This window comes from Schistocerca nitens, chromosome 2 (assembly GCF_023898315.1).
Source record: "Schistocerca nitens isolate TAMUIC-IGC-003100 chromosome 2, iqSchNite1.1, whole genome shotgun sequence".
NCBI lineage: Eukaryota > Metazoa > Arthropoda > Insecta > Orthoptera > Acrididae > Schistocerca > Schistocerca nitens.
Genome location: NC_064615.1, coordinates 552513442 through 552533726, shown reverse-complemented (window position 1 = coordinate 552533726; position 20285 = coordinate 552513442). Strand labels below are relative to the sequence as shown.

The 20285-nt window shown below is 38.0% G+C and overlaps 1 protein-coding gene across 2 annotated transcripts in view; it reads right to left on the bottom strand.

The window, feature by feature from the left end:
- Window positions 1-3273: 3273 nt before the first annotated feature.
- LOC126236569 (alkyldihydroxyacetonephosphate synthase) overlaps window positions 3274-20285 on the bottom strand; it is a 275988-nt gene continuing 258976 nt past the window's right edge. For both annotated transcript variants that reach the window (XM_049945978.1, XM_049945979.1), the window contains one exon: window positions 3274-7728. In XM_049945978.1, the coding sequence (XP_049801935.1) occupies window positions 7400-7728 (329 nt within the window). In that variant the 3' untranslated portion in view covers window positions 3274-7399. The remainder of the gene's footprint in view (window positions 7729-20285) is intronic.

Sequence of the window (20285 nt, the reverse complement as noted above, 5' to 3'; positions counted from 1 at the left end):
TTCATGACAGACACATCACCTGATTCACCTCTAGAGTAAATCGTAAATGGCTGGAGAGTTGCTTGGCTGTTGTCCAAATGATATCCTTGGATGGCATCTTGAACTATAAATACATAATTTTCCGAAAAGTCTAGTATTACTATAATTTCATCTTGTTTCAAATTATCCTTACAAAACTGGAGATAAGCCGATTGTGCTGTTGCTGTGAAGCTATGTGTGGTCAGTTTGTCCATTTTTTTGACAACACATTTCAACAAAATCTTCCACTGTACTTTGCTTTGTTTCAAGACTTGTGTGATCCATGTGTGTCCATTGTTTGTAAGAAACAAGTTCATCGTCATCCATAAAGAGTTCACCATACAGTTTGTTATTCATGTGTTCTGCAAGATTTGCCTTACCAGGACACTTTTCACACCTGCGTATCATGCACTGGTAGGAACTGATGTCACACACTAGCAGCTTCATTGAACCTTTGTAATCCAGACCAGAATCCTTTATAGCAGCTAACATCAGCTTAGCATTTTGATGGGTCTAACATACACAAACATTGTGTGTGCCCCTTGCACTTAAAGGCACAACCCATTTTGGCCGAAGATTGAAAAAAGATGATAAACATACTTTGGTATTGGGATACTTTTCCTTGAATTCTACATATAGTTCTGATATGTTGCACAGCAACAGTCTCTTTTGTATCTGTACATGTACATTTCCCATTTTCACTGTTCCATAGTCTTTTTTTTCCAGGCATTATTTGGCTGTGGTCATTATTTTCATAAAACTCCGACACTAGCACCTTCATTTTTGAACTCAACTGCTTACCCTGAGCCTGCTGAAGTTGTGGAAGCACTCCTTGGGTTGCCTTTATTTTCGTAGCTTGCTTTACCATATATGTAGAAACATTGAATTCCTTTGCAGTGTAGTCAATAGACCAGCTGGAAGGTGCAAGTGTAAGAATAGCTACTTTTTTCTGGCATGTGGATATGGCACATTTTTCTTTCAAATCATGCACAATTTTGTCCAAATCAGAGCATTTCTGGCATGATTTCTGTTCCTTTTGATCAGATAGTTCTTCTTCTTAAACCATTAGTGTGTCAGCTATTTTGTGTTTTAATTCCATTTGAGCTTCTTGTAGTTTTCTTCTATCATAGCTGGGCCTGTCTCTTTTCCCAACTTTGTGTGTCTTCATGGGAGACAAACCAAGAGCAGTCACTGAAGTATTTAATTGCTCATCCGCTGTGGTTGTAGGTGGTTGATACTCTTCGTCAGTGTCATGTAAATTATCAGAATATTCTTCATTTTTTAGCAGTGTAACACACCTGGAGCATAACTTTTGTCCTGGTTTCATATTAAGTCCCATGCACTGATTCACTTTCAGTACTGGTTTTATATCAATTTCTCTGAGGCTACACTTCACTGTCTTCTTATGAATCCGAAATGGATCATAACAACTTCTTTGTAGGAAAGAATACTTATCCAGAAACACTTTCATATGATGATAACAAACACTAAAGTTACCTGGAACTGTACTTGTTGTGCCCACAGGGTGTATCCCAGATCTCCATAGCAACAAATCTTGGTCCGATTCATCCAGATCATACAGTACAAAGCGAATGCCACATTTTGTTCCATATGTTGTTTTATGAGATTCAGATGTTTGTGCTCTACCAATACTGTAACTTATTTGAACAAAAGCTCCACTAGTACATTCTTCTGCCTCCATACTTACTTTCCACAACAGTACTGATTAGTCTGAACTAGAACCTTAAAAACATGAGTAACCTATAATTGTTGCTTGTTTTCTTTGTTGTTCCTGCCTAACAATGACTCATTCTGTACCTGAAAACTACCATTGTTTAACTTTCTGTTGCCTAACGGTTCACAACAATTGCTGCAGCTTTATCTGAAACAAGCTGTCTGCATCATCACTATTACTTGATAAATCATGTTAAAAGAAACGTAACCAAATACATCTCTCTCAACTTTTATTGTACACAAATGCCTTGCAATAACAAGTTGAAATTTTGCCACATATTATATTGTGGTCTACTTATGTAGTGTTTGAAATTTGGCTTGGATATCACTTGTCCCTTTTGTGCTACCACACTTCGAAAATCCACGTTTTTCAGGTAAGTTTTCAAATTTTTGTATTTTCGGGTGCGTGTAACTCTGTTTGTGTGACTGATATGGGCAACATGAGTTCTGTGTGTGTTTAGGCCACATTAAGCTTACCACAAATAAAAAAAATACCCATTTTGAGTGAATTATATTTGGAATAGGGGGCACCTACAATATGCACCTTTAACGTATTACATTTTTTTAATCACATTTTGGAATTTTTTATTTTCCCTCAGAAATATGTTGTTGGTGTTTCGATTCATAGAGTGTGTTCTCTAAGTGGATGTGACTGGGTAGTAAAAATTTCACTGGACTGTGCAGAATAGTTCCAAAGTTATTAAGACCTGAAGTTGGGTCTGAAGACAGATTGCCAGATGCAGGTTGCAATTTCCGGGTCACGCCACCTTTCACAAGCTATAATTCTGGAACTAATTGGCAGGGGAACTTAAAATTTTGTACATGTGTGTTCCACACTTGGTAGCATTGGTGTGCCAAATTTCAGCCAAATCTGAGACTTCAGCTGGAACATTTTCTCAAATTGGTTGAATTGACATGGAATGACCCTAAAGATATATTTTATTACATCACTGGTCGAATATCTTCCTTGCCTACAGTTCACCGAGGAGTTACATACTTTTGTGCCAAGGTTTTCAACAAAATTCCATCCAACAAGAAGCAAGAAATTGGAAATTCCTACCAACTCAAATCAAAAACACAGCTCATTTGTCACTTGTAGAAATTATCCTATTATCTACAGTCAGGGACTGAAATTTGTCTTTGTTACATGGCGAGGGCAGCATTCGTTTTAAAGGTACATGTCAAGTAGTAATATATTGTAAACAGACCTTTGTTGTTGCAGTTGTATATAATTTTCTTTGAAAATATGAGTGCCATCAAGTAAATGTTAATATAACTGAGGAAGTACCAGCCCTTATTTTTCTTCAAATATCAGCTTTCTTACTGCTTAACTGATCGATTTTAGCTGGCGTAAGTATGAAACCCATTAAGAAGTATAGTTTATTCTTAATGTAGCATACAGATTTTCTAGGTTTTTCTTGTCTTTTGTTAATGTATACTTTGATTTGTTCCACATCTTTGACACTACTACTAGTGGGATGTGTGGAAGATCATACGACTACCTGCTTCAATTGAACACTATACATTTTTACTATTTTATTTCTGGCAAGAAGTGATTTTACAAAAATTGACTGGTTTTACAACAACAAAAAATTGCAGTCTAGCATTCAAGCATTCATACAATTATGCATTCCTATCAGTAAAATAAATTTCAAATCAGGTGCAGCGAACACCTTAAAGGAGACTTAGTGCAAACTAAGTGTAAAGAAAATGAGTTTTTAGAAATTGTACTACATTCGGCAGAGTTTACATCACAGTTAAACATATAACTGAAATATACTGAGGCAAACAGAGCATGTGTCAAGGCATACACTTAAAGTTTTAAACCTAATAATTTTATATAAATATATATTATAAGACAAATATTGTGATGCAAATAATCAATAATAATGTTTAATTCACACACAAAGCTAATTTCAATAGATAAGAAGTAAATCTTGAAGGATTCCTACAATAATAATTGTAATATTTTTAAAATATGGTTTCAGAATTACAATATCATTGCAGTAGATATAAATCTATGTTAACGCTGTAAAATCAGAACTCTGTCACATTCATAAAATGTCATTTCAATAAAATTAATGACAATAGCTTACTCCAGATGACATTTCTTTAAAGAAAAAGCCGCAAATGTATGTGGCAAGTAACTTGTGACAGATTTCTTCTTCTTCTTCTTTTTTTTTTTTTTATTTAGTTTTGTCAAACAGACTGTGTGTTAAGATGTGGAACTGGCAAGTACAAGATTTATTCACAAATATGCACAATCTTCTGACAAATTAAAGGGTAGTTATCCATTTCATCAATGAAATAATGTGGCAAAATGAACACAGTAGAGTCAGATACTCATATTTCTTCAACTATTGGAAAGAAAGTAGTGCAGTGATAATCACTTACTCTGAGGATGTACTACTCCTTTTCCCCATTCTTAAAAAAACCAGACATATAAATTTAAGAATAAATGTGAAAAAGTTGGTATTCTGTTCACATACATTTCTTCTACAATTCACACACTCAACACATTCACTCACAATGAATATTCAGTTTATCCTGCCACTTTGTAAATAGGGCAGAAAACTAAATTGCAACATTTTATTTGTGGCAGCTGTAAGCCTCTATGACTGTTCAGAGAGATGATTATGAGAGAGTAGGAGGGGAGAGGGAAAAGAAACTAAACATAATGATCACTTACAAATTATTAAAAATCTATGCATTTTTTGGTCATGACCAGTTTAAGGCCACATCAAAGCCACTTAATAAATTATGTACAAGAAATGTATGCCACCATCTGAAGACAAGCTCTGATTTTAAACAAATAATGGCAACATAAATTAGAAACACTCTAAAAGCTGTGTGCAAAAACACTAAATTGGAGAAGGATGAGGTAGAATATCAGCCAACATTTTTTTGGCATTTGACTGACATGATTTACAGAAAGGGCACAAAAACTGTATCAGGATGACCAGAGATGATTTTGAACCCCCACTCCTCCCAAATGAGAAAACATTGTCTAGACTGTGCATCATATCTTAGGGCAATCAACCAGTTCTTTCGAATTGAACTGTTTTCCTCTTCAACATATCACACAATATGCAAAGGTACATTCACCAGCTGTACTTAACTTGTTGGTTATCCTGTAATGGTGATGAACAGTGAGGAACAACGTAAAACATCACAACGCCAATCCTCTATGCTCCTAATTCAGGATAATCTAATTTCTATTAACATACATAGAGAGAGCACAGTTATCGCATATGCAACTGTCCTAGGCATTTTACAAGAAGATTATAGTAAGGGGAAAATTGCATATCAGTAATTAGAAGATTTTACAATGAAGAGCATCTAATATGGTTTGGTGTCTGAGCAGGTGAACCTCTGACTAAAAATTCACAGATCCATGTTTCCATTCCATCCACACTGTCTTTTTTGTAAAGATGAGCATCAATTCTGGCAATACTTCCTACAAGTGATATGTGTAAGCTAACTGCACTGGAAGTCAGCTTATGTATTAAACACTTATTGATCCTTTAGTGTAGGCTGCTCCAGCATACACGCCTACCTGAGCCGCTGCTGGGCCCATGTGGGCAAACAATAGATGCAGAGGTAGTCTTGCAGCCAGGTCATAACACATGTGTGCACACGGGCAAGGGGTGACCAAACAGTTTGCGCATGCACACAACAATGGCAATAGGTGAATACCTAAGAGCCACTCCCAATCATTCATGTCATGTTGTAAACAAATAGCATGCTAAAAGTGTTAGTCCTTATTTCCTTTGCCACATGCAGGAAGATTGTTGAGTGGCAACCTGCTGCCACTCAACCACCTTTCTGCGTGTGGTGTGGTTCTGCTACCACTTCATTTTAAATAAGGACTAATTCTTTTCGTGTGCTATTTGTTTACATCATGACATGAATGATGGGGAGTGGCTCTAAGAAGTTACCTTTCGGTGATGATCTATTAAAAAGAATCTTTATTGCCTGAGGATTGGAACTGCCTGCATTAGTGGATGGGTAAGCTAGTTGTCATGACAGGAAAAGGTAATTACACCACATCAAAGAGACCCTCGAGTGGTAAAGCTACGTGATGTTCCAAATTAATCTTTTGGAGGCTGGCAGCTTTACTTTGAGGGAAAAATTGCCTTCCATGATAAGAACATTTCTTTTCTCTTCAGAACCCCTTAGAAGATGGGACCATAATTTCCAACTATCTAATAGCCCTTTGCACTACTTTGGTTGTAATTTTCTATTTCATATTACTCTTCTACACACCCTCCTGCCTCGAACATGAAGAATTAACCATTTTAAAGCTTCAAAAACACCTCATAAATGCTGTTACATTTTCTTTGTGTGTAAGATGGGGGCAGAAGATTGGGAAAGGAACTGCCTCACATAAATATGTAGTACTGAGCGGGTTAGTGTACCCTCTCATTCCATCCCCTTTCATCACTATCACTAATCTGGAACACAAGTTAATTAATTTCAACAACCACCAGGTGGTTATTATTAAAGTGCCATTACTGGATGTCCAGTGCGGGCTGTAATTACTGTATGGCAGAGAAACTTGATAGATATGCTAATGTGTTAGTGGAGAACCAATTTATGCTGGAAAAAAATTAGTTCCAATTTTGGCCACTAAGTGCAAATCTGCTGCTGTACAGCATCTCATCGACGTCTCCAGGCATCTCATCGACGTCTCCACAGCTCACATTGAACAAATTGTGTAAGTGGCAGTTAATAATAAAATCAACATTATGCCTTTCTCACTTGTTTGACCTTTTCTGACCACATCCCATTTCTAGTCCACCTGTATATATCTTTCTTGCATTCACAGCACCAGGCTAGCAACTGGTTGCCATTTGGAACTAAGTTTTCTCCAGTGCGAATCGCTTCCACATTAATGCATTAGAATGTCTACCAAGTTTCATTGCCAAAAGATAATTACAGCCCACACTGGACCTCTATGAGTTGCTGCACTAGTTCCAAACAAGAAATTGCTTTTGTGTTTGCTGGAAATTATAAATACAACCAAAGCAAAAAGAGTTCTTTAGGCAGTTACCCATTTTCAGAAAGTACAACTGCATTATAAGTTCAGTTCCAAAAACACTCATGTCAAACAGTATCATTGGCACGTATTATGGTTTTCAGCTAAGTTAAACTTGGGAGGCTGCTTTTAAAATACAGGTGGAATTCTGTATTGGAGACATGTTACATGAATTCCTTTTACCCATCAGGTAAAAAGTGAATTCTAGTCAAACTTGAATGTATTAGTTAATTAACTATTCTTCGTGTATTGCAAAAGCTGTGACCTTTTAAGAAAAACAGCACAGTATTTGCCAGTATTTTAACTCTGGCCAGTGCAACTGCCAAAAACGTTCCTTTAAAATAGCTAAACAAATGATTAATAATACAAAAGCAGCAAGTGATTTACATTCAGCAGTATACACATTATCTAATGTCATACACACACACACACACACACACACACACACACACACACACACACACAGTCTCTCTGTAAAACTTTGCATATCATAAACTTACTGTCTTTTACCATTTCAATAACATTACATTGACTAGTCTTATCAGTAAACATAGCAAGACCACAACTTCACATCATCAGATACTGACAAATCTCAGTATACTTTGTGCTTCAAAGTTTGCTGCGGAAAGTTAAATTACCATTTGCAAATATATTCTTAGGGTCAAGTTCTTTTTTGGTTGCTTGGTACAGTTCAACACCAGTCTCTGACACCTGATGAGGAAACCATTTAGCACGTAGTTTGCCAACACCATGGTGATGTGATATACTGCCCCCAGAAGCCAGGATTTCATCTCTTGCATGCTCTTCGAGTAACTCATATGTTGCAAGAGGATCTGCAAGTCCTTTGCTGCTGAAACCGAAGTAAAAATACACACAGCAGCCTGCATCATATGTCTGGGTAACACGGCACGATATCAGGAACTTTTTAATTCCATGATCTGGAACATAAGTAAAAAAAAAATTTGTTAATACAACAATGGAAAATCCTGGATGGAATACAAAATAATCGAAAAAGGAGCACTTTGCCACTGTTCATACAAAGGAAACATTGACACAGTGGCTTCCATCAAGATGCGTCGTAAGACAGATTGAAGACACCTCAAATAAGGACTCTAGCTTTATGTTAGAAGCAATGAAAAGAACAAATTTCAGTAAGCCTCCCTTTTGCTAATACACTCACCTATCATTTTGTATTCTTTAAAAAAACGTATTATTTTATTCCAAAGAACCAATTGCTGGTCCCATTAGAACAATGATATGGTCTCTCTCTCTCTCTCTCTCTCTCTCTCTCTCCCCCACCCCGTGTGTGTGTGTGTGTGTGTGTGTGTGTGTGTGTGTGTGTGTGTGTGGGTGTGGGCATGCGCGCACCTGTGCACACACGCACCTTTCCTCTGTGACTGAATCTTCCATTTTATTCTTTTTCTGACCTGCATTTTTTTCTTTGACTAAGCCATCTTCATCTTTATCTTTCACTTTCTCAGATTACATCAACTCTAAGCTGAAGCTGGCTCAATGTTTACTAATGTACTTTAACTACCTCTCATCTTGGATGCTCCTCTTCCTAATAAAACTTCAAGTCCTCTTTAACCTAGTGCCTGATCAATCAGCTATTCCCTCACTTCCAGTCTTCCTTGCTCTTTCCAAACTCCAAATAATTATTCTTTCTTCTGTATGCCAACAACCTATTTTGTGAAACATACTCAATTTTCACACACACTCACTGGGAATCATATTTTATTTTCTGCAACTTGTTTAACATGCATGTCAATACTGCCAAAAAGCACATATTTAAAGTATTACTAAGACTGTGCAAATAATGAAAATGAACCTTATTTATTCAAATTTTTCATCACATCAGAATACCACCACCGAAATGAATGGTATTGCATTGTTCCATAGTTGTTTAATTTTTGTGGCCAGAGGGCCTAAATAATTGCTTACATTTCTTTGAGGAAATTATTTGCTTGACTAAATTAACCTACAAATAGTTCTTTATCTTGCCTGTGTGTCCCCTTTTCTCTACATTTAATCACAATAATTTAATTTTTGTATAGAGTATGTATTCTATTAGACTTCATTTTTCATTTAGATCCGCTTCTCATCACAGGAGAAGACAGAAAAAAGTGGACTGCTGAAACAGAATGCTTGTATCCATGCTAGATACTCATAAAAACTTGCTACCCTGACCACAGGTTCATTGATTTCATTATGGAGAAAAACTCAAGTTCATTAGCCACTGGTTTTGTGTGGGCAGAAAAAGAGTAGTTTTACACAGCAGTGAACAATCACTGAATAATCATGAAAGAGGTGCAGGCTATCAAAATATTGAAAACTTAACCCTCCTGTTACAGAAGAAGCAACTTACTTCACAATTGAGTCAGGCAGAGAGATATAAAAAGCACTACATTCTTTAGGGACTGAAATGAAGTGATGATTCTTAGTAAGGTTATTCAATGTTTGTCTCAACAGTTGTTCAATGGCCAGAGTGACTTGTGTGTGTGCGCAACTGTGAATGCTGGTCATGGTTTAGTCAAAAGACAAATTGAGGCATCTTAGATGTCATTAACAAAACTTTCCATTTTTATGCTGTTGCTCATAAGTAATAGAAATAATATATGCTGCCTCTGTGTTAAGATACCATAAAACTCCAACAATCAGTCTTTTCTCCTTATCCCATCTGGTAAGTCTCCCCTAACCCAGGGTTCTGGCTGTATTTTTTTAACTGTACCCCTTTCCCTAAACCCCTCCAGGCCTTTTCCGTCCCCCCTCTTCCTTCCCCTTCAATTCTTTGCCAGGAGGAGGAGCCACTGGCACCAAAAGCTTGCGAAAGTTAAACCCTATTGTGTGTGTGTTCCCTGTCGCGGTTGGTTAGTAGATTTTTTTATCTATCCATTTACATTATAAACTAACCCATGTGTGACAAATAGAAACTAAAGCCTAGATAAAATTAAATTCACAAAACATTTAGTTAATGAATGCAGTGTTTGTCTGCCCAAGCACTGACTCTTAAATTTAAATCACTTATGCAGATTTTTGGTCTTGTAAAATGCCTCGGAAGTAACTGTTGATTCAGGTAACAATCCATTCATCCAGGGAAGGATAAACTCCTCAAATTTGCCTAATATAGCAAGGACTATGCCTGTTGTTAATTTTCCTTGCAACATGCACTGGCCATTGAGACTAATAAATCAAGGCCTTACACAAAAAGTTTGCAATTGAAAACCAGTATCAACTATCAAAAAATCTGTTGCACAACATAATCCAGATCTATGTTTAGATCATCATCTTTGAACTTTGGGTCTTCCTCTTATGATATAAAAATCATAATCCTAATTACCTTTATTATACACACACACACACACACACACACACACACACACACACACACACAAACACAAACACACACATATTGCATTCTGTCTGCTTCAAAATATCTGTCACATATCACCTCTCTCCTCTTTTTACTAAATGACACAATTTCAAGAGTGTTCATCACTTCAACAATTACAGCTTGATCTATGGAAGGATTTGGTTCTTTTATATGACTTCTCACAGAATGAGCTTTGTAGTAAGTGGTTTCACTGTGGGCACTGTAGCATGGAGGCCAGTGAAGCCCTCTCCTGGATTTGCAGGACGTAATGAAAGAGCAAACTGATAGAAGAACAGGAAGGGAGAATCTGTGCCATTCAGGTACATGTACAGAAAGCCAGATTGAAGCCAGGCAAGCTACAGAGGGAAACAGTGGAGAAGTGTCAACTGGGAGTTAACAGAAAGACCATTAGGCAAAGATAGAATGCCAGTCATTTTATTTTGAATGTTGACTAAGTTTGGCCAACTGTCACAATACAGTAGGGAGGAAACCCTTGCAGTTCTAGAAGCAGGGAAGAGGAAGCAGACTTCCAACATTGTTAGAAAGCCTGAGTTAAACAAAAACATTAAGAGCAGCAGCATTCTGCAAAACATGTAAGCCCACAGTGGCAGGAGGCAGTAGGTATGGGGTACCACATCACCAGCATTTTTAACCCAAATGTAGGGATTAGTAAGATGATGTCATCTTATTTTGGGGTACTGTGTAAGGATTTGGTAGGGATTGCAGACTTGTCATACAGGCAGTCAAGATTTATACATTCTTCAAGAATATTTCTTTAATAATCGATATTAAAAGGGGTATTCAATAAGTAATGCAACACTTTTCTTTTTAGCTAATTTCAATTGAAAAAATGCTGAATTTTTTTGTGGGATGCCATGGAAAATCCCACTTTTGCCCCTAGAATTTCATGAAGTTCTTCTAAGTTGTAGCAGTATCATAGCATTCAAAATGTCTGTAATGGAGGTGTGTTCCAAGTGGAGAGCTGTGACTGAGTTTCTTCTGGCAGAAAACCAGAGCATGACAGGTATTCATAGGTGTGTGCAGAAAGTGTACAGATACCTGGCAGTGAACAAAAGCATGGCAAGTCATTGGGTGAGGCGTCTGTCATCATCGCAATAAAGTCGCACAAATCTTTCTCCCACGTGCTGACCAACCACGCACAGCTGTGGCTCACGCAATATTGGGACCTGTGGACACTCTCATTCAAGGTGACTGGCAGATCACAAACACCTCGCTGCTCCATTGGATGTTTCTGATAGTGGTGCTAACACACTCATCAGCCAGTTGGGATATTATGTGTGGGCCTGCTGGTTTCCTTGTCACCTAAAAGAGCAACGAAGGACTCTCTGTGTGGAATTGCTTGCGCATTATGAGGCTGATTGTAATAATTTTTTATTGATCATCATCACAGGTGTTAAAATATGGGTTAATCACTTTGAACCGGAAACAAAACAGAAACCCATGGAGTGACATCACAGCATCTCTCTTCCAAAGAAAAAGTTCAAAGCCACATGCTCAGCCTGTAAAGTCATGGTAACAGTCTTCTGGTACCCTGAAGGGGTTATTCTGATGATGTTCTGCCTCACAGTACGATAATCAATTTTGTAGTGTACTGTGCTAGCCTTGGAGAACTGAAGAAACGACTTCACTGTGTTCGTTGCCACAAAAATGCAAATGAATTTCTCATTCTCCATGACAATGAAATGCCTCACACAAGTTGTGCACCAGGGAGGAGCTCACATAGCTTCCTCGACGGTCCTTCCTCATCCACCTATAGCCCAATCTCACACCTTCTATCTTCCACCTGTTTGGCCCAATGAAGGATGTACTCTGCAGGAATACTGGCATACAATGAGTGGAGATTATGTTGAAATACACAAGAGTGGGGAACAATATGGTGTATAGAATCCTGAGTAAAGCCAACATTCTTTCAGAATAAAAAGTGCTACATTACTTACTGAATGCCTCTTGTAGTTGAGTGAATGGGGAATTCAGACCACAAGGATTAGTGAGCTTGTCTCATAAAAATAGGAGAGCAATTAAGAGATGAAGTAGATAAACTGCAAATAGATTTTTACTTTAACATCATTTACATCTCAAAACATCATTTACATAAAAATACTTGTTACAGATAGCACAGTATTCAGAACATCCAACAAAACTGACCACCTAAATATCGAGAAACATTCTGAGCATTGTGCTGTAGAAATCAAGCAGCCTAACATAACAACAGGCTTTAGTAACCATTCTCCAAGTCCAAAGGCAAGGGGATTATATTGTTGTTGTGGTCGTCAGTCCAGAGACTGGTTTGATGCAGCTCTCCTTGCTACTCTATCCCATGCAAGCTACTTCAGCTCCCAGTACCTACTGCAACCTACATACTTCTGAATCTGCATAGTGTATTCATCTGTTGGTCTCCCTCGGCGATTTTTACCCTCCACGCTGCCCTCCAATACTAAACTGGTGATCCCTTGATGCCTCAGAATATGCCCTACCAACCGATCCCTTCTTCTAGTCAAGTTGTGCCACAAGTTTCTCTTCTCTCCAATTCTATTCAATACCTCCTCATTAGTTATGTGATCTACCCATCTAATCTTCAGCATTCTTCTGTAGCACCACATTTCGAAAGCTTCTATTCTCTTCTTGTCTGAACTATTTATCATCCATGTTTCACTTCCATGCATGGCTACACTCCATACAAATACTTTGAGAAACGACTTCCTGACACTTAAATCTATACTCTATTAACAAATTTCTCTTCTTTAGCAACACTTTCCTTGACATTGCCAGCCTACATTTTATATCCTCTCTACTTTGACCATCATCAGTTATTTTGCTCCCCAAATAGCAAAACTCCTTTACTACTTTAAGTGTCTCATTTCCTAATCTAATCCCCTCAGCATCACTCGATTTAATTCGACAACATTCCATTATCCTTGTTTTGCTTTTGTTGATGTTAATCTTATATTCTCCTTTCAAGACACTGTCCATTCCGTTCAACTGCTCTTCCAGGTCCTTTGCTGCCTCTGACAGAATTACAATGTCATCAGAAAACCTCAAAGTTTTTATTTCTTCTCCATGGACTTTAATTCCTAATCTGAATTTTTCTTTTGTTTCCTTTACTGCTTGCTCAATATACAAATTGATTAACATTGGGAATAAGCTACAACTGTGTGTCACTCCCTTCCCAACCACTGCTTCCCTTTCATAGCCCTCTACTCTTATAACTGTCATCTGGTTACTGTACAAATTGTAAATAGCCTTTGGCTCCCTGCATTTGATCCTTAAGGAGATCATATGTGGTGATCTTAACAAATTTTGGTAATACTTTATGTACAGTGAGTGGTGTCATTAACCTTCTAACAACTTTTAATATCCAGAACATAGTAAAGGATTCGACTAGAATAACATGCAATTCAAGCAACTGCACAGATGCAATATTCCGGGACCCAGTAAATCTCCCGTTTATTAAAGCCCTGAACTATCCAATGTACTGTCTGACCATCAGTGTAGCTTGTTACAGCTTAGTTTAGGGCAAACAGAAGATAAGTCATCATCTACTTTCATCCACAAAAACAATAACAATATTGATATGTTTAAAAAAATCTACTTAAATTGAAACCCTGAGATATTATTTACAAGGAAGGTAATGTAGATAAAAAAAACGCTATTCCTTAACGTATTGGGTCTTCATTACAATACAGCCTTCCCAGTAAAACAAATCAAAGTACAGCATCTAGCCAGGAAAACCGATAATAGCTGGATCACAAGTGTATAAGAATGTCATGTAGGACCAAGAGGTCACTGTATGAGCAAAGTATAAAAACAGATAATTTAAATTTCCACAGTTATTTCAAACTGTACAAGAAGGTCCTCCATAAATTACTATCTAAAGCAAATCAACAAGAATATAAAGTCTACATAAATGATTCTGATAACAATTTACAAACTGACGTAAAACAGGAAACATCTGAATCTCTTCAATATAATGGCCAACAAACAACAGACACCAAATATATTTGTGACACACTCAATAAATATTTCTCTGGAATTGCTAGCTGTGTCCATACAGATAAACTATTGTGTAAACTGAATAGCCTCTGCTATGCCTGTGAACTGTGTACTTGGCACTAGTTCACTCAGTCATCTCTTATGACATTCCTTTCTGGGAGATAACACATAAGCAAATATTTGTTACGCAAAACTGAATTGCCAAGATCATGGTTCTAGTACCACCACATACACCTACCAAGCCAATCTTTAAAAAACTGGGAGTATTACCTGATCCACACATTTACATTGAAGAGACTCAGTTATAAATAAGAATCTCCACCTCTTTTAAACAAATAATGGCGTGAAACTTCCGGGCAGATTACAACTGTGTGCTGGACCGAGATTCGAACTCGGCACTTTTGCCTTTCGCGGGCAAGTGCTCTACCGTCTGAGCTACCCAAGCACGACTCATGCCCCGTCCTCACAGCTTTACTTCCGCCAGTAGCTGTGAGGATGGGGCGTGAGTAGTGCTTGGGTAGCTCAGATGATAGAGCATTTGCCCGCGAAAGGCAAAGGTCCCGAGTTCGAGTCTCGGTCCGGCACACAGTTTTAATCTGCCAGGAAGTTTCATATCAGCACACACTCCGCTGCAGAGTGAAAACCTCATTCTGGAAATAATGGCGTACATGATCATCAAACCTGTGGTGATGATAAGATTCATCTGGCAATACAAAGACTCAGTAAATGCCACGGCAGTGTGACACACAAGGGCAGCATGTTCCACAACAAATTACCTTGCTCAGTTCAAAATACTAATAAATCTTTCAGAAAGAATGTTACCAACACAATGCTTTAGCACTGTTTTTATTCTGTCGCAGAATTCGTGGAGACTAACTTATATCACCTGTATCTTCAATTTTGTCAAAAATGAATTAAACATGTATGTGGTTAAATAATAATAATAATAATAATAATAATAATAATAATAATAATAATAATAATAATAATAATTCTCTTGTTGGCACTGTGCTTTAAAACAGAGATTGCTGCTGAGAAACTATTGTAATGTAAATGTATATTCTGTCCTTTAAAGCACACGTAGTATTTAGGAATGTATGTAACAGAAAGGTTTATGCTCCTTCAGCTACGTATTGCTATAACTTGTACCCCTGATCATGAACACGATTTTGTGGATAAATACATGAATAAAGTAAGGCACAAATGTTCTTCTAGGTCAGAATCAGGAACCTTGTCATAAGATGTGCCAAGTTTTCTTCACTTTTTGACTCACACATGAAAAGAAAACAGTAGCACAGTTATAGATAACTTCTTCAGAGATTGTTTTGTAATTGAAAGAGCGCATTGTGAGAAATACTAGTAATGGCATGTAAGCTCATAGTGTTTGTAGGCACCTCAGACAGTAAGTTACTGATGTTGTCCCATATCAAGGCCATTGCCACAAGAAAAGAGCTGCATTTTCTGAAGAAAATACATGTTTTGGGTTTCCTACAGACACGGTTCTGCTACAGTATGGACAACAGGTGCAACACGGTATGTGGCTGAAATGGTGTAGTGACTGTGGAAAAATACTCCAAAGTTGAAGTATGTGGGACAGTATGAGTCTTGTGGGCAAAACATCTAAGTTGCACACAAATTCACTGTGAAAGTCTGGTAGTACAGGATATGGACCAAATGCAATGTTGTGTAGAGCCACAGTGAAATGGTGCCACCAATCTGACCAGGTCACACAGGCATGAGTGATGCTGATCAGAAAGGAAGGGCATCAACATCAATCACAGACAACAATATCCATTCAATGGTGGAGCTGAATCGTGGCAGTTGTGTACCCTGCAGTGATGAGGATGCCCTCACAGCACTTGCCATATGGTCCTGTGGGCAAGTAGTAGACTTCTATCTTCGAGGAATCGAGCAACTGGTTCTGACCATTGTTATTCTGAAAAATAGCATCAAGTATCCGTGTCACTTTAAAGTTTACTGCAGCATTCAACAAAAGCTACTTGGCATGCCGTAATAATGTGTAACTTACTTTTTGAAATCCCCTTGTAAAAACAGTAACACTGAAAGGAATTGTTGCAGTCATATCATAAGGTGATAGGCAAGAGATTTTGGGGTATGGGAAAATTTGCAATGCATATATTTAAAGTAATCTAGAAGGGCGTGTTTGGTATGAAGTTTAAGTACAAAGCAGCTTGCATAACAAGTATAACACATTTCTACAAACCTCCATCATTTTCTTTGACAGTTCATTTCATTAAATGAAGCAGACACAAACACAGTTATTAACGGAGGAGAAAATGGCAGCTGTATCATTACGTGAAGGACAGTCACTGCCAAGTTCAGAATTTCACATCAATAGGCCCATGGCAAAGCATTAAAGAATGCAAAAAGACATGCTAAAATAATGCATTAAGTCAAGACAAAAGGGAGCTCTCAGAACACAATTCCATAAGATCAGTTGTTACATAAATATCAGGGCAGAATGTGGACACTCAACATTTCACATATTCTGTGGGTGTGGAAATGATACTATCAGTGATCAAATAACATTCTATAATCATTTCCTGTTGATAGATTTCAAGTTAAATCAAAATTTTATAGATACACAAAGTACACAGAACATTTAAAATCTGTTATTCTGAGACAGTGTCACATGCAGTTACAGGGAACCAGCAAATAACAAATTTAAAGAATTATTTTATTGCCAAAGAGTAAAATGCTTGTGAGTATGATTAAATATCATTTATTAAGAGCAGTGCAACATATGGAAGTCCTGCACTCAGTTACCTCTACTATGCCTCTTTCAGATGCTCCCAATTTCCCAATAATTAAAGTACTTATTAGTAAACACACTTTATACAAGGGAGAAAAAGATAATGTAAACAATTGCAGGTCAATATTCTTGTTACCAACGTTCTCAAAAGTTTTGGGATGGTAGAAATAAGAGAGTAGTAACACATCTCAGTATACACAATGAGCCATCAGATTTTCTGTTTGGCTTCAGGAAAAGAACATACACCAAGTATGCAATTTATTCTTCTGTATGTCAGGAACTAATAGGGTTAACTGATTTGCTAGTACCATTAGGCACCTTCTCTGACATAACAAAATTATTTGATTGTGAGCTACTTGGAAAATAACAGAATAATTGAAAAACAGAACAATGGTTCAGGGAGGGTGAGAGGTATAGGGTTCTATTCTGTCCACAATTTTTCTTAACTGGTATCAATAACTATCCACTAAACATGGCATGTGATTCAATAACATTTCTACCTTCAGATAACAAGACTCATTGTGCAAGACATGAAATGTAATTTAAATAATTTAGCAGGAAAGGTACTAGATAACAGTAGCTCATGACTTAGCTCATGACTTTCAGGAAAGAGATTGACACTTAACTGAACAACACAATGCATACAGTTTCTGACATGAAACTCTTGAAATGAAATTTCAGTGTCACAAGATGGTCAAGTTAGTGAAGTTGAGCATTGTTAATTAAAATTTCTGGGCTAAGAGGCTGTGGTTGAACAGCAGAAATTCTTCCTCCTGACATTTTCTTGCCAACTGCAGCCAACATCTTCTGAGGTGAGTCAATGACTAGCTGCTGGGCTGTGAAGGTCCCCTTTATATGCAGTGCACAGAGGGTGCCACCACATCTTGAGAAGTTTAACAATTTAAATTTGGAAGTATCAATTTCGAGGGTTTGGGAGAGACTAAAAGCTGCTAACTCTACTACTTCTGATACTGAAACATCAAATATTGTTTACTTTCACTCCATTATATTTTATGGTATCAAGCTGTTATCTTGTAATCACAATCAAATCCACATCTCAAAACTGAGTCATCGATAAAGTACAGCACTTAACACTGAAAGTGCATTTATTATGACACCAATGTACAGACAGAAGAGAATGCACCACCCTGGATGGGGTGTCTGCTATGTATACAAACCTAAAATATTCCAGAATATACAAACATTACACAAATAACAAACTTTGAGAACCTCCTAGATGGGTTTGAAATAGTGAGCCACAATACATCATCCAATGATGCTAAGTGCTTTGCTACAATGCATGCAGCACAGTATATGGCATTGCTTGCTCTCCTGCAGAAAGAGTGACCTCTCTCTCATTGGACCTAAAACAGCTACCTGGATCTAGATCTCTTTAATGGTCCTCTGCAAAGCAGCATTGGTTGGTCCTCACATTGTAATCATGTTATCACATAATTTTCACTATAATGATCATCAAAGGTAGCTCCTTCGCCTCGCAGCTGAAGTTTCACTGTCATCGAGTGGGTCTTCAGTTTCCTTGATGAAAAGAACACATCTATCTGTGCTCCAGGACTGTAATAGGTCTTCAAACATGGATTGTGTGTCTGCACTTTTGTCTTCTTCCCAACAAGCAACGAAGGATACAATATGGCCCAAAGTAGCACTTTGGTAACCTTTCTGATAGTTCCATTTCCTGCACAGCCACAAAAAGACATGTAAAGTCCCAGGACAGTATCTCATTGGCTGGGGCTTGGCATCATGTATAGTGCTCTCATCCCTCTCTGAGTGTCCACGGTCCATCTGCAATCCAGATTTCTTGGTTATTTGCCCTGGTGATGAAATGTTTCACGTAGTCATTCTGAGTACTGTGCAGTTGAAATGGGAACAATTTACACGACATAGTTTAAGCCTCATGATCATGGAGCGGAAAGAACAATGTGAAGCTTGTAGTGTTTCACTTCTCTGTGTTATATGCGACTGTCACAACAGGCATTATGTTACCCCAATCTCTCTTTTTGACATCAACGTACACGCAGAGTGCATCTGCCAACATATTATTAAGGTGTTTTGTAAGGCCATTCATTTGTGGCTGGTAGACCATTGTCATCTTATAAATAACTTTGCATTGTGAAATTACCTCTGATACTAGACTCACCTTTATAACTTCCACATGAACAGAGATCACCTCTCTGGGTACTCCGTGCTTCAAAATGATATTTTCTACAAGGAACTTCGCTACTTCCAAAGCTTCAGCAGTAGGCACAGCTTTGTTGACAGTGTAGTGAGTGATGCAGATAATGCAGACTATTGTCTATCGATCCCTGTCTGTCAACTTCAGGAACCTGCACAAGGGCTCAATTCTAATTCATTGGAATAGCTTACAGCAGGGGAATTGGTGCCAGATGCCCCAGAGGTGATTGTACCATGTGCTTCCTTCACTGGCATTCCTTACAGTGGCTCACATAGTGTAACAAACCAGTAGAGACCTGGCCAGTTATTCCTGCATCCGATACTGTCTAGAGTCACCACGAATCCCAGATGATGAAGACTCTGAAGCGTCATTGAAAACCTTCAGGATAGCTGGCCATGGATGTGCTGGGACAATGAGCAATCATTTCCACAAACTGGATCATAGTTCTTCTTATATGATGTTTTGTTCATTAACTGGAATCCTCCTTTGGTCAGCTCCACCTTCTTCAGGACTCCTACGATTTTCAGCAATGCTGGATCTTCCCCATGTCCAGCAGCAATGCCATTTCCAGCGAGTACTGATATTTTGCTGTGCTCCATCAAAGGATTCCTTGAAAGGCAATCAGAGTCCTTGTGTCTGTGTGTTTTCATGTACCACTGTGGCATTGTACATCTGAAGCCTCAGTGTCCATCTCATCAATTGACCTGATGGATCCTTCAGGGTATACAGTAAAGTGATTTGTGGTCAAGGAAGTGTGACTGGTGGAAAACATGATCTGTCATCCTCTTGGCCTTGATGATAGCATGCACTAATACAATATTTTGTAGTTGGCAGTTTTGATGTTTTGCTGATACGAACTTGCAAGGCAGGACCAAATAATTGTGATTCATCCCCCCTTGTGTTGTTTGGGTGCTGAAAGAGTGTGTGGATTTTCTTCCAAACTGCTGAAATAATTTGAAAGAATTTCATGATTTAATCCTGAATGAAATCGTCTTAACACAATTACTCAGTACTTCCATTCACAATACTGAACTGACAATTCATTAGATTTTGCTTATCACACTGTTTGCATGGCGGTTGTTACAACCCTTTTCTCTGTAGCTGCAAAACACCTCCCAGCTGTGAAGTCAAGAAACAAGCACCCCCACAG